The 16256-nt window shown below is 37.2% G+C and overlaps 1 protein-coding gene and 1 pseudogene across 10 annotated transcripts in view; one reads left to right on the top strand and one right to left on the bottom strand.

Moving 5' to 3' along the window:
* The window catches only part of EPB41L5 (erythrocyte membrane protein band 4.1 like 5), a 145912-nt gene that overhangs the window by 65053 nt on the left and 64603 nt on the right, over positions 1-16256 (top strand). The window contains exon 17 of one of the 10 annotated variants that reach the window (XM_027589461.2): positions 1859-2895. The exons of the other annotated variants lie outside the window; for them this stretch is intronic. Within the exon in view, the coding sequence (XP_027445262.1) occupies positions 1859-2039 (181 nt within the window). The 3' untranslated portion in view covers positions 2040-2895. Of the gene's footprint in view, positions 1-1858; positions 2896-16256 lie in introns of those variants that run through there. 10 annotated transcript variants of the gene reach the window in all.
* On the bottom strand, positions 6140-6681 carry LOC118356816 (annotated as a pseudogene).

The raw sequence follows: 16256 nt of genomic DNA, 5'->3' as shown, positions 1-16256 counted from the left end.
ATAATTTTAATGGGCACATATTTAAATCTATTTAATTTGATTTATTAGGCACTCCGTAGTTCCTTTGACACAGCCTTTAAAAGAGACATTACTGAATCTGAGGGTATTTAATTTTAAGGAAAATGGAAAATTTGGAGCTATGTGTCCTTCCATTATATACTTGTGCTGAGACCTCCTTTGCTGAAATGGAGTAAAATGGTGATCCTGAAAACCTAATGAGCCTCAGTGTATGTCAGCAGTGGCATGGAACTGAATATAGAACTGTTCTGTCTTGGAGCTAATGGATTCCCTAGCCTGAATTTAAAGTGCATTCTGTATTTCACTTTTTGTTTCTGCATGCTTTTATTGTTGTTAATGCTCTTAAATGAATATAAAACAGTCCTCCTTTAGAAAGTGATAAGTTAATACAATTTGGAAATGCTCCCAAGGTTTGAACAATTGGGCAGAATAACAGACTATTATCAGGTAGATAACTTCTAACCATTTTAATTTAAACCTACTTCACGTTCAGTTCTTCAGCTTTCTCTCACTGATGTCTTCTAAATGACACCATTATTTCAGTGAATGATTTGGCATATCAATAATGTAGAATTATCCAATATTTAGAGTATCACCTTTGGAGAAACAGTTTATGTATTACATCCATTAAACCATTTATAAACAACAACAAAAACAAAACTGAATAATATTTGGGAAATCTTGCATATATCAGGGACAACATAAACCTAACTTAATTTCCTAAATTTTCAGAGACCGTATATTGAGGGTCATGAATTTTATGGGATAAATCTGATGAACAAATTGTATATCTGTTGAAGAAAAGATGGTTTTGTTGTAAAAAAGCATTCAATTTCTGAAAAATCCTTTTAGCTAATTTCAGTTTCCTTAAGGAAAAAAAGATGAGGATTCATGCTTTAGTTGAGTTAGAAAAATACTGTATTTAAAAATTTATCCTTAGACATCTTTTATAATTGGGTTGATTTTTTTTTCTTTATAATTATCTTAAATATGTGCTGCCCTTTTTGCTGTGTTGCAAAACCTTGATTTTCTGAACTGTGACAAATGTTTCTACTGGAGGATCTAATTATTTCTAACCAGGAACTGCTTGTATGCATGCTTCATTCTCATAGTTCTGTAGGCCTGTTCTGTAGCACTGTGTGATAAGGGTATCTTACTATACTTACTAAACTGTTCCTTGGAGGGGCTTACAGTCTCATCACATTATCTGTACCTGTTGAATTTGATTCTGAGGTCCTGGGAACTTTGATTATAGAAGGAGCAATGATTCTCCTTCGTTAATTGGAAACATTGACATAAAATTACATGGCCTCTGAAGGTAGCTTTTTGCTTTTTTAATGTTCTTTCTCAATTTTGTTTCCTGGATTTCAGTTTTGTGAAATCACTTAATTTGGGGAATAATTTTCATAGCTGCTCTTTTCTATATGTGCCTTTGTCCATAATGTAGAAGTGTCCTTTTAAATATTTGAATTAAATTAGATCATAAATATTTTTTCCTTCTCATTAGAACTTCAGACAACATTTTTAACTTTGATTTTGGTACCAACATCAGGGACAGATGAGTATTTTGTTCTCTGTGAAATTCCCTCGTTATTTAATTCACTTAACTGACTCTGATTACTTACTCATATCTCCATATTGAGCTTTTCCACTACATATAACTTTGTGGATTCTACCCCCCCATTCTTGTAAGTCTTTGCATGGAGTAGATGTCAATAACTACTCATAGCAGTGGTGCATGCTGGTCACACTGCCTTTCTCCTTTATTACCTCTTACACATCCATTTTCTCCTATTCCTGTTGACTAACTGTGCTCCCCTCCCACTCCCCAACCATCCAGGCTCTCTGCTGCCAGTGACTGCTGTCAACGTGGTGGAAACCAGTGGAACACAAGGGCCTTGTCCCCACCCCAGCCTGCACATAGAAACTACATTGACTTTGTCCATGAGCACAATGTGAAGAATGCAGGAGTCCATCATGGTGTTCATTTTCCCGGCCATGCAGCCATGACTGAGATATGAGTGTTAAGCCCGTTAGACACTGGGACTCTTTGTCATGCAAGTTGATGGTATACATTTTCTATACATAGAGGATTGATCACGTTAGGAGAATTTGGCAGAAATTACTTTATATTGAGTCACTACTTGTGTAGTGTTGTTTGTAATTGAATTCTTCTGTGAAAGGAAAAAGAATGTGAAGAAAGCTGTATGCCATCAATGATAATGACAAATGCTTTTGTATTGAAAGGGTATGTATATATCATTGTAATTTTGGAAGGATTTTTCATGATTTTAACATGTTAATACATCACTCAGAAGATGTCTCAGGAGAAGGTTTGTGTTTGTGTAAAAGCTGCCTGTTACCCTCTCACCCCATGCCATCCAAATAGATTGAGGTGAAAAGAATCAGACACACTAATCACAAGTGAGAAGGAAGCATGGTCCAGGCACGATGTATCAGCCTTTGGTGATATGATACTTTGATAAAGCTGCTTTTCTATACCATTTTTAATACTTCTACAGTGACCCATGCCTTAATTTCAGTTAAGTGCCTAAGATTCTATAGTCATAATAAATGTAATTTTTAATTAAAAGCACTTTTACTTTTTAACAAGTATTTTAATTTACTGAAAGTAATGTGATTCATGTAAAGAGATAAACCTGAATGGTTACTTTGCATGATTAACTAGTTAATTAGCGGTTAACTAAATTTAGTTAGATTACTACTGAATAGTTGTACAAAATGGAAAATGTATTTACTGTTGTCTTTTCATTTTCTCTTTTTCCTCTTATGCATCTGGTAGATTTCCCAGGTTTGCAGCAGCCTCGTAATCTAGCCTTGTACAACCTTTACAATAAAATTCTAAAGCCCAAACCATATCGCTTTCAAATGGATTGGATATATTACTGTTTTGGTCCTTTATGAACTTCGAATGTAATCATCTAAGCTCTTTGATTTAATTCATAAAGGCAGATTATCTGGAAAAAGTACATTTTTAATGTAATGGGAACTGATACAAGGGAAGCATTTCTTTTGCCTTTCTATAGCTTTTAGAAATTTTAACAAACCTTAAAACTATGTATATGGTAATTTGAAGGTATTTTATAGTCTGAGAATTCATAATAATAATTCAAGATAATGAAGCTTTATTATAAACAACCTAACCCATATACCATCCTGTTTACTTCCGAGGTTGGTCTAATCCCTCTCTGCTAGATACAGGTTTCAGAGGTCTTTATTACTGGACTTTTGGTTGCAAATAGAATACAACTTGTCATCAGAAAATATAAGTAGGCAAAATTAAGTAAGACCTAGGAATGAAATTTATACACAGGTTTCAGTCTGTGATTTTATCACAAACATTTTTTTTTTTAAGATTTTATTTATTTGACAGAGTGTGCGTGCGCCTGTGCACAAGCACAAGCACAAGCAGGGGGAGCAGGCAGAGGAAGAGGGAGAAGCTGACTCCCTGCTGAGCAGAGAGCCAGATCTGGGCTCGATCCCAGGACCCTGGGATGATGACCTAAGCCGAAGGCAGACGCTTAACCGACTGAGCCACCCAGGCACCCCTATCACAGAGGAGACAGAAGCTCAAAGTATTCTTTAGCACATCCTGTAAATATGAACAGTTCCATATCTTAAATAACCCAGTTCCCTCCCTAAGTCTTATCATCATAAAGCCTGCTTAAAAATGGCCACTAATGTATATCCTTCAGAGTTGTTTTAGACTTTACATGGCTCAGATTAGAATTGTCAGGTATTGTTGATGGTGATTTTTTTCTTTGAAGCAGGGGATTTGCATCGTAACATTTTAGCACAAAAACTCTGGTTTGTGTCATTCAGGAAAAGATTCGTGGGTGTGAGTATGATTAAGAAATGACTGTTTCTGTAATAGAAACCAAAGAAGTGTAATAATAAAGCTTTTTAGGTCTTTAGAAAGTCCCAAGGTTTGACTTTTTTGTACCCTAAAATGAATCTTGAAATCTGAAGGTTAGACTGCTGAACAATGCTTTATATATATATATCTTAGCAGAATCTTAACTTCAGGAAATAGGGAAGGATTGTAATAGAGTAATAGAGTAAGATCTTCAAGTTTACATTGAAAGTGGTCATTTCTATACTAGAATTTGAGTTAATCAGTACTGTTATATTTAAGTGATGGAAGAATCACATCATGATTATTCTTTCTTTGAAAACCTTGTTATATTATAGTTCATTTGTAAAGTCCTGATGATAGAAACTAGATTGGAGGGATGGTAGGGAGAGAAGGCAGTGCGCAGGGGGTGGGGGAAGTAAAAGGTTAAGACTGAATGGTAGTAGAATCAAATCTGTTTGATACAACTTTCTATATGATCTAGGATTTCATATCCAATATTGTGACTATTCTTGCTACTGATATTTTCAAGATATACATGTTTCCAGAGCTATGAAGAATAATCCTAAATTAAATAGATTGTCACCAACTTATTTATATTCTGCATTTTATTATGCTTAAAGGGTAAGTGGTCATACATTCTAGATTAGGGAACTAATATCCTCCAGAAGTACCTTACTTGGTCACTATCCTTCTGATCAGATGGAGCCAGTAGCACAGAACTCCAGGACCATGTGATTCAACTTCAGTGCTTTGCTTAATTTTATTTAACGTAATTAATTTTAACATCTTGAATTAGGTTGGTTATGTTTCATCTGTACTTTTATAGACAGAGAACCTTACAGAAACACAGCAAAGCTAGTAGTGATCTTTACACTTTCATACATGAACGTAAACAAGCTCTTATGATAATTATTTCTTTTGATGGTAAAACCACTTCAGAGGCTTTTACCTGTCTCTGAGTATAGTCTAACCCTTTTGACCTTGATAGGGTAATCATATATATACTTTTAAATGGATTTACAGAGAAAAACAGAAACTTTATTTGTCCTGTGGTGTATATGTCTGTATTTTAAAAAATAACTAGTACACAAACATTTGTAGGTTTTTTTTTTTTTAAGATTTTATTTATTTGAGAGAGAGAAGAGCACAAGCGGGGGAGACAGGCCGAGGGAGAGGGAGCAACAGACTCCCTGCTGAGCAGGGAGCCTGATGCTATGTGGTGCCGGTTCAATCCCAGGACGCTGGGATCATGACTTGAGCCGAAGGCAGACGCTTAACCAATTGAGCCACCCAGGCGCCCCTTACACAAACATTCTAAGATTGTAATATCATCAGCATAATTCAGATCTCTTTTTAGGAGGACTTCTAAAATTTATTTAAAGTACTGACCCAGGAAATATTATTTATAACCCTTGGGTGAATCTTTGTCTAGGATGTAAAAGATGCCATGTAAATGTGTCAGAATATAAAAATGAAGTGTCTTCTCAGTGAAAGGCAGGCACACAGCTTGTTTCATGAGGTAAAACAATGAACTGGACCTTAATTATAGTAGTTTGTTTTATTTACTAGATTTTTGCATATTTACTTGGTTGATATGCTAATATTATTTTGATTAATAGTCTTGCTTTATCACTTTTATGTATCCTGATGTCATGCATTTCATCTTTCCATCTTGCCAAAACAGGAAAATAGATGAAGGGGGTGGGGAAAGGAGTGGAGGATTACGGTGTCTTGGGTTTCAGGAGGAATATAAGATTGTTGTGATGACTGACCTCATAGGAATGAGAAGACTGATCCTCAACTTTGATCCCTTTATTATGTATTCACAGAAGTAAACTGAAAAAGTGGGGAGATGGTTGTCCATATTAGTGCATCATGTACTGATGGAGCAGTAATCATTTGAACCATGGTACTTTTAACTGTTTTGGTTGGAGCATATGCTTCATTTCTAAACCATAGTTCATTGCTTGAAAGGCCATTATTTTGTGTGTGTTAGGCTTTGAATATTGGGTCTGAAAATAGTAATATTAAGTTGCATTAATTTATTTTATAGCTTTGGTATATAGGGTTTACCATATGGATTTGCAAAAATAAAATCCAATAACACTTAATCTCTTTACCACCACATACTTCCTTCCAGTATTTTAACATAAATTATACCACATCATCAGAATTCCAGAATTGTCAGTGGTTCCATGTGAGAAGCTTCTACATAGGGATAGAATTTGAAGATAACTTCTGGGGTGGGGAAACCTCTGTGTGTGTGTCTCTCTGTGTGTCTCTCTCTATATGCTTTTGTCTCAGTACAAAACATGATTTGTCAGATCCTTTCTGTTTATTATGAATCTTAGAGTATTTTTTCTCAGCTCCCCACCCCCCCCTTTTTTTTCAGTTTTATACCTTTATTTTTAACAGTCAGCGGTTAGTTCTCATCCACATTAACTGTAGATTTTTGAAAACAGGGACAGGTACAGAGGTGACCAACGTGTAGAGCTTGTTTGGTGAATCTTCATCCTCGTTACATTTTTCGGACAACTGCACACAGATAATGTATGGAACATTCCTTATTCCTTTGGCCAGACAGCTTTGTTGAGCCTGGTGTCAATGTACACATCTGGAGTTCCCATCTCCTTCATGGCAAATTTTCGGATCTGTTTGAGTGCCCGAGGGCCACACTTCTTGAAACCCATTCCATGGATCTACTTGCGAATGTTGTATTCTCTGGTCACTGCCTTGTTGATGGCAGAACAGCTTTTCTTCTCATCACTCTTCTTTGTGGGAGCCATTTTGCCAGGCCCTTGTTGGAAAGCTCAGCTCCCTTTTTTGAAGAACATAGAAATTTCTCATCTTTGTTCATGTAAATTAGCTTTTTACTTTAGTCATGTGAAATCATTGTGAGAACTTTGTTTCACCCGCTTGACATTAACCTTGGTGATAGAAGTACTAGGTCAATGAAGCATGTCACTTTCACTGGAATATGTGTTATATAACTTCATTTCTCAATTCTTGCTACTGTATACATTTTAGCTCCTTTAAGCGTGTGGGGTTGGTGGGGAATATATTAGCCTTCTTGGAGAATTAATAGAAGAGAAAACTTCAGAAGAAATTGGTGAAAGGAAAAAAATTATCTATGGCTTTTTTAGTGATATATTTTTGTTTTTAATACTGAAGCAGAAAAACAAGTGCTCCTGTTTTTTCCTGAAGGAATTGTTCTCACAGTTTTTTATTATTAGATAATTACCTAAGCTTTTGTGTTCCTAACAACAGGCTGTGGCCTTAATTCTAGGTGATGGTGCTCTAGTGAACTTTTACATTTTGTTCCTGACAGCTGGCCAACATTTTGTGTATGTTGGCACAGAGAGTAGATATCTGACTTGGAGAACAACATTCTCCAGGAGTGTGACTGAAGACTTCCTTAGTGGTGTAATAAACCTATATACCTCCTCCTCTTAAAAACGGGTTTAACAGCTGCAGATCTAATTTTTTATGCTTAAAGGAATTCTCATTTATTTTGTTTTCAAGTAATTCTAATAAAGAAGAAATGAGCTATACCCAGTGTATGGTTAGGATTTGTGAGAAGTTGGAGATTCCTTAATAAGGGTCTGGTCTATTGACTAATAACTGATTATCGTTAATATTAATATTAGGGGTGGGTGGAGAAAAAAAAAGAATGAAAGGTAAGATGATAATAGGAAGTCAATTGATGGCCTGATTTGTCTTGTGAAATTGGTTAGAGCAGTATCCAGAGAAATTATGGAAAACATCCCAGGATGTAAAATACCACTAGAATATGTACAATTACATAGAAGAATTTTCTTTAACAAAGCTATGTTTGTAGCCCAGCTATTAGCTTCAGGGATTATTTAATTATAAACTCTAGGAGTTCAGAGATAAGAACTACATTCAACAACTTACATTAATTCTTTCTGGAAGTGCCAACATCAAAACCTTTGGAGTCTTTAGAAAGACTCGGGGAGATTTGGGAACTTTAGAATATCCTGGTTATCACTTTAAGTGGAGCTTACCAGGTATGTTAGAGTAATAGCAGTTAAAAGTATTTGTGTGGTATGGAAAGGCATTGGAGATCAGTGCTGAGGAGTTTCGATTTGGTAAGGAAGCCTGGGGCAATCATGGCAAATTTTTAAGTTAAAGATTGGGGATGCTTGTATTGATAGCTCCTTTTTAAATTCATCTCATTACTTGTTGAATACCTACCAGAGCACCTCCTTATTCATCACTTCCTTATACACAGTCATTTATAATTACTCCTTTGCACATACCCTCACATTTCTTGACCCTTCTCCTGTTGTACATCTCTAGTTAAATCCTGGATTCAATCCTGGTTAAGTCCAACTGTGTCTACTGTACATGTAGATGGACAATGTAAAATGCAACATTGTTGAATGGTCTCACTTTAAATTTTGGCCCCTGAGCTCAAGTAGGTCTTTAGTGCTGCCTGAAATCCTATCACATTTCCTTAAACACTCTCATGTGATGCTGGCAGGAATTTCTCTTCTTTCAAACTTCCACCACTTCCACACTTCTCACTCCTCACTGTCCATTAATGATCTTTCTTCCTACTTTATTGAGGACATAAGCAACCAGAAGAGATCTTCAGTATATTCCCATCATCTTCTCAGTCATCATCTTCTTAATTAACTTATCTCCATTTGGTCATATATACTCTGCTTTTCCTGCTGTTCACTAACTTAACTATGCATTCTCTTATTTAAAGCCTACCTCTTTGGACGCATGGGTGGCTCAGTCACTTAAGCGTGTGCCTTCGGCTCAGGTCATAATCCCAGAGTCCTGGGATCGAGTCCCACGTCAGGCTCTCTGCTCAGTGGGGAGTCTGCTTGTCCCTCCCTCCTGTTTGCTCGCGTTTTCTCAAATAAAGTCTTAAAAAAATAAAAATGAAGCCTCCCTCTTCACTTGTCTACTACATCTTGACTCCTAGCTACTCAATAACATCACTTCAGCAATTCTCCCTGCTTGTGCTATAGCATCATTTTCCCCTCTCTACTGGAATATTCTCAGCAGCACTGAAACAGCCTATGATACCTAACATCATTAAAAGAGAAACCCTCTCTTGAATCTACCTCCCTTTTTGGCTATTCCATTTCCTTGTTCCACTTAAACCAAACTCCTTGCCGTGAAAGAATTGCCTATACTGTCTCCTCTTTCTTCTCATTCTATTTTGAACCCATTCTAATCAGACTTTGCCAACTAAGCTGCTGTGTATGATTGTGCAGGTTGTGTATGCACAAGAGTGCCATATTCAAGAGGACAATGATCACATATTTGTGACTGTTTTCCAGCAGGTGGCACTAAATTTCTTGTTCTCATGAAAGCATAATATATGACAGTTTTGTAAGAGATGGAAGTGTCTTCAGGAGGGGCATTGCTTAAATCTATGTAAAGGTTGTGCATGGTCTAGTAGTGTTACGCTACCACTCCACTAAAATAGCTTTTGTTCACAAATGACCACATTTCTAATCCCACATCAGTCTTCAGTCGAGTTAGCATTGAAAACAGTTGCTTATTTCCTTCTTCATGAAATGTTTCCTTCACTTCGCATAGGGACACCACTCCCTCGTCTTCTATCTCACTAGCCATCATTTTTAGACCCTTTTTTTAGTTTCTCCTTATCTCCCTAGCCTCCTAAAGATCGTCTTAGGACCTTTTCTGTAATAACTCATTTCCTTGGTAATCTCAACTAGCGGTATGGTTTTAGATGCCATTTATACACTGGTAATTTTTCATTTTATATCCTCAGCCTGGACTGCTTCATTTTCAGAGTTAATATCCAACTACCTATGTGACATCACTACTTAGATATCTAATATAGGCATCTTAATTTTTAAAAACTTTTGATTTTGAAATAATTTTAGGCTTATAAGAAGTTCAAAGATCATGCAGAGAGCTCTCACACCCTCTGTCTAGCTTTCCCTAATGTTAACATCCTACATAGCCATGGTACAATGGGACTGTTATCAAAAGAAAGAAATTAACATTGGTACAGTGCCACCAACTAAGCTATGGACTTTATTGAGATTTCACCAGTCTTTCCACAAGTGTTCCAGGATCTGATCTAGTCCCTTTCCCTCTGTGATCTTCAGGTTTTGATGAGTTTTTGAAGAGTATTGGTCTAGATGCCTTGTAGGATGGTCTTCCAGTTTGAGTGTATGTGATGTTTTTCCATGATTAGACAGAGGCCATGGGTTTTGGGGGGAAAATAACACAGAGGTGATATTGGGACATCTCAAATTTAGTATGTTCAAAGTTGAACTCCGTGTTCAGTTTTTCTCATCTCAGTAATTTGTTTTTCCTGTTGGCAGGCCAGTGTGTCTCAGACTCCACTTCCAGAACTACTGAATCAGAGACTCTGGAGATGAGGCCTGACAATCTGTTTTAATGCTCTCTTACAGATTCTGATGCATAGTAAAGTTTGAGAAGCACAGGCTTAGATCATAGCATCTAATAATTATCGTGATTACTCTTTGTCTTTACTCATCAGTCAGTAAGTTCTTTCCATTCTTCAAAATATATCCAGAATCGGGATGCCCAGGTGGCTCAGTTGGTTAAGTGTTTGACTTCGGCTCAGGTCATGATCCCAGGCTCCTGGGATTGAGCCCCACTTCAGATTCCCTGCTCAGCGGAGAGTCTTCTTCTCCCTCTTGTCCCTCTACCCCTCCCCCCCTCATGTGCGTGCTCTCGCTCTCTCAAAAAATAAAATTTTATATATATATATATATATATATATATCCAGAATCCACTACTTGTCACTATCTCTACTGCTCCCACCCTATTTCTTTCTTTTTTAAGTTTTTATTTTAATTCCAGTTAGTCAGCTGTGCAGTGTTATATTAGTTTCTGGTGTACAACATAGTGATTCATGCTTCCATACATCATCCAGTGTTCATCATGATAAGTATACTGTTTAATCCCTATCACCTATTTCACCCACCTCCCCTCTGGTATCCATCAGTTTGTTCTCTATAATTAAGAGTCTGTTTCTTGGTTTGTCTCTCTTTTTTCCCCGTTTGCTTGTTTGTTTTGTTTCTTAAATTCGACATATGAGTACAAGGATATGGTATTTGTCTTTCTCTAACTTATTTTACTTAGCATTATTCTCTGTAGCTCCATCTATGTTGTTGCAAATGGCAAGATTTCATTCTTTTTTTTTTATAAAGATTTTATTTATTTGACAGAGAGAGACACAGCGAGAGAGGGAACACAAGCAAGGGGAGTGGGAGAGGGAGACGCAGGCTCTCCGCCGAGCAGAGAGCCCAATGCGGGGCTCAATCCCAGGACCCTGGAACCATGACCCGAGCCGAAGGCAGACGCCCAATGACTGAGCCACCCAGGCACCCCAATTTCATTCTTTTTATGGCTGAATAATATTCCAGCGTGTGTGTGTGTGTGTGTGTGTGTGTGTGTGTGTGTGTGTGTGTGTGTGTATAGATCTATATATCACATCTTCTTTATCCATTCTTCAATTGTTGGACACTGGGACTGCTTCCATATCTTAGCTATTGTAAATAATACTGCTATAAACATAAATGTGCATGTATCTCTTTGAATTACTGTTTTTGTATTCTTTGGGTAAATACTCAGTAGTGTGATTGCTGGATTGTAGGGTAGTTCTATTTTTAACTTTTTGAGGAGCCTCCATACTATTTTCCACAGTGGCTGTACCAGTTTGTATTCCCGCCAACAGTGCACAGGGGTTCTTTTTTCTCCACATCCTCACCAGTACCTGTTGTGATTTTAGCCGTTTTGACAGGTGTAAAATGATATGTCATTGTAGTCTGGATTTGAATTTCCCTGATGGTAAGTGATGATGAACATCTTTTCATGTGTTTATTGGCCATCTGGATGTCTACTTTGGAGAAATGTCTGTTCATGTCTTTTGACCATTTTTTAATTGGATTATTCATTTTTTTGGGTGTTATTATAAGTTCTTTATATATTTTGGATGTTAACCCTTTATCAGATATGTCATTTGCAAATATCTTCTCCCATAACATAGGTTGCCTTTTAGTTTTGTTGATTATTTCCTTTGCTATGCGGAAGCTTTTTATTTTGTAGTGCCAGTAGTTTATTTTTGCTTTTGTATCCCTTGCCTCAGGAGACATATCTAGAAAAAATTTGCTACAGCCAGTGTCAAAGAGGTGCTGCTTTTGTTCTTTTATGTATGGTATAAGAAAGTAGTCCAGATTCTTTCTTTTGCATGTTGCTGTCCAGTTTTCCCAAAACCATTTGGTTTTTTTTTTTTAAAGATTTTATTTATTTAATTGAGAGAGGGAGAGAATGAGAGAGAAAGTACATGAGATGGGGGGAGGGTCAGAGGGAGAAGCAGACTCCCTGCTGAGCAGGGAGCCCGATGCGGGACTCGATTCAGGGACTCCAGGGTCATGACCTGAGCCGAAGGCAGTCGCTTAACCAACTGAGCCACCCAGGCGCCCCAAAACCATTTATTGAAAGGACTGTCCTTTTCCCATTGAATGTTCCTTCCCTGCTTTGTCAGAGATTAAGTGTCCATATAGTTGTGGGTTTATTTCTGGGTTTTTTATTCTGTTCCATTAACTATGTGTCCATTTTTGTGTCAGTACCGTACTATTTTGATTACTAAAGCTTTGTAATACAACTTCAAGTTTTACCCTGTGTCAGTTTATTATCATCCCTTATTTCTTATCTGGTCTTCCAGCCATTGCCCTTGGTCCTCTACTGCCTCATATTCCCCTTGGCAGCCATGGTGATTGTAACTTAGATATGTCATTCCTCTGCTTAGGTGTTTGTTACAGAGGTCCTCATCTCACGCAGACTAAAACCCCAAATCCACATATTGACAAAAACATGATTTTTCCTATACTTTATCATCTATCAGCCTTGACCTTGTTTGCTGCCTCCAAAGACTTGCTCAAATATACTAGGTGTGTTCCCTCTCAGGATCTTTGTATTTTTACCTCCACATGAATATTCTTCCCTTGAATCTCTTCTGGTTCATTCTCACACCTTAAGTTTCTTATCAGAGAAACCTTTCTCACTTCTCTGTAAAGTAATCATGCCCCCCCCTTGTCATTCCCTATCCCCTTTACCCTGCTTCATTTTTTCTCACATCACTTCATCTTACATTATATGTTTACTTGTTTGTCATCTCTGTATTTGTCAATAGAACGTAAGCTTCATCAAAGGAGAACATTTATTTTTACTCCCCTATCCCCAGAGCATTACCTGGCTCAGCACTCAAATATTAGTTGATCAAATGAATGAACAAATGCCAAGCACATCTTGGCATATTTGGTGATGCAGAAGTGGTCAAAATGCTGCCCTGGCTTCAAAAAATTTACATTCAGATTGTGGAGATAGACAGTTTTATAAATAACTGATGTAAGTGTGAAGTCATTAGGCAGGCAAGGTCATGGAAGAGTAAAAGGTTGAAGTTAAGAAGGCTTCCTGACATTTGCATCAAATTTTGAGGAATACTTAAGAGCATTGGATGAATTAATCATTACGGGCTAAGAGAGCTGCAGCAGAAGATTTTAACAGTAGAGTCAAAGGGAATCATTCCTGGATAATGAATTTGGGTAATGAGTACAGAATTCATGGGGAGGCATAGTAATAATGATAGCTGATATTTGAGTACTTCTATGCCTGGCATTCATTGTTCTGGAGATATAGCAGTAAATATTACTCCAGCAAAACATTTATTCCTTATAGGACTCTGTAAGGTATTTAGGCTAATGAAGAAATTGAGGCACAGTAAGGATATAACTTCCCCAAAGTTACATTGCCAGTATGTGGTAAGGCTGGGCCTCAAGGTCAGCTTGCTCCTAGAACCTAGAATGATACCCACTGTACCAACTCCATACGTTGTAAAGCTTGGTGGGGCCTAGATTGTGTAGAGTAAAAAGGAATGTAATAGTAACTTTCTTTCTTTTTTTTAAAGATTTTGTTTGACACAGCTAGAGAGAGCACAAGCTAGGGGGAGGGGCAGAGGAAGAAGCAGGCTCCCCATTGAGCAGGGAGCCCAATGTGGGGCTCGATCCCAGGACCCTGAGATCATGACCTGAGCTGAAGGCAGATGCTTAACCGACTGAGCCACCCAGGCGCCCCTAATAGTAACTTTCTAAAGAGGTGCAAAGAATGAATGTCAATTGGTGGAAGGCTAGATGATTAAAGTATGCTGCATCCATGCTATGTAATTGGTAAAGAATGAGGAATATTCTCCATGTGCTTGGTTATTGAGTATGTCAGTAATACATTGTTGAGTTACAAACTCAAGTGGAGTACCTGGGGTATGTTTTCATTTTTATAAAATTCATCAAACCATGTATATATTTCTTAAGTGCACAGGAAGTGAACCTGGAAAGATAAATTGAATTTTCAGAGAGTAGGGATAGGGAGACATTGTTTTTGTTGTTTGGTTTTTGTTTTTTTTAGCTAGCATCTACTATAAATATGTAAAAACAAATTAAAATGCCCTAACATGTAGTGGGAAACAAGACAGACTGCGTCAGGTAAGTGTCCATGAAAAAGAAGATGGATAGAAGAGGTAATGTCCTGATATATTCCTTCATACATAGTTGACAAATGGATGTGTGCCAGGACATTGCCAAAAGCCACGGATTGAAAATGTTACATCTAACTATATTTTTTAAAAACTTTTTGTCTATACAGCCCATCGGTTTTTAGTATATTTACAAAGGTGTACAATCATTACCAGTATAATTCCAGAGAAATTATCCCCAAAACCCCTTACACCCCAAGGAAACCCCTTCCCCATTAGCATTTACTGCCTATTCTCCCCTCCCCACCAAGTCCTGGCAAACACTAGTCTTTCTGTCTCTATAAATTTGCTCATTCTGGAAATGTCCCATAAATAGAATCATATAATATGTGATGTTTTTCCTCTGCCTTCTTTCACTTAGCATAGTGTTTTTAAGATTTATCCATGTTGGAATGCCTGGCTAGTTCAGTCAGTAGAGCATGTGACTTTTTTTTTTTTAAGATTTTATTTTTATTTGAGAGAGAAAGAGAGCATGAGTGGGGGCAAGGGACAGAGGGACAAGCAGACTCCCCACTGAGCATGGAGCCTGACATGGGGCCCATTCCCAGGACTCTGAGATCATGCCCTGAGCTGAAATCAAGAGTCAGACGCTTAGCTGACTGAGCCACCCAGGTGCCCTGATGTAGGGTTGTGAATTCAAGCACTGCATTGGGTGTAGAACTTACTTAAAAAAAAAAAAAAATTATGTAGCATTTATAAGTATTTGATTCCTTTTAATGGTTTAATATATTCCTTTGTATGATACACAATCTTTTATTTGTTCATCAGTTGATGGGACTTGGGTTTCTACTTTTTGGCTATTGTCAGTACTATTCTCAGCACTCAGGTACAGGGGTTTTTTGTTTTTTTATGAACACGTGTTTTTAGTTCTTTTGGATATATTGATAGGAGTGTAATTGCTGGGTCTGTGGTAACTGTGTTTAACATCTTGAGGAATGTTAAAATTGTTTTCCAGAGTGGCTGCACCATTTTATATTTTCACCAGCCACTTTGTTACCTTTTTCATTATAGTCATCCTGATTGTTTTGAGGGTGGTAGGTAGCTCATTGTGGCTTTGAGCTGCATTTTCAGGGGGCTAATGATGTTAGGTATTTTTTAATATGCGTATTGGCAATTTGCATATCTTTTTTGGAGGAATGTCTATTCACATCCTTTGCCCATTTTCAAGATTGGGTACAAGTAATCTTTTATTTCTTTATCAGCATCTGAAATTCTGTCTTTTTATTTGCGCTCCTTTTTCTCTGGAGGCATGTCTTTATTTAGTCTTTTCATAGAACATTTTACTTTATTTTTGTGGCACATTATATGTTTGTCCCTACCTATGTGAAGCAGATTGTACAGAATGAAAAGAAGGCACAGTGACAGATCTTAACACCAGGATGATTAGTTATTTCTCTGTTTTAGAGAGATAAAGTAAAAAGATTAAGTTAACAGTATTTATGTTTTGTAGTTCACATCTTTATGAGTTGGGGTGCTCAGGGTTGAATTATTTGCTTTTAGAAATTATACTTTTTAAATTATTCTCTCTTGACTTTTGCTTACTTGTTGTAATCCCATATCTGTTTGCAAGTTTCAATGGGGCAGTTAAATAAATCTTTCTGGATGAAGGCACAATAAGAATGTTCCATTTAAATGACCTACATATTTCCCTAGGGAAGAAAAGAGTGGGTGTAGTAAGTTTATTTAAGCAGTTATTGAGAGCATTGTGTGCCGGGTTCATTGGTGTTTTATTTTCTCTTGCTGTGTAATAAATACTAGAAAATACAGAGATAAATCCTGAAGTGGCTT

Source organism: Zalophus californianus, chromosome 3, assembly GCF_009762305.2.
Source record: "Zalophus californianus isolate mZalCal1 chromosome 3, mZalCal1.pri.v2, whole genome shotgun sequence".
Taxonomy (NCBI): Eukaryota; Metazoa; Chordata; class Mammalia; order Carnivora; family Otariidae; genus Zalophus; species Zalophus californianus.
This window is presented reverse-complemented; position numbering and strand designations above follow the sequence as displayed.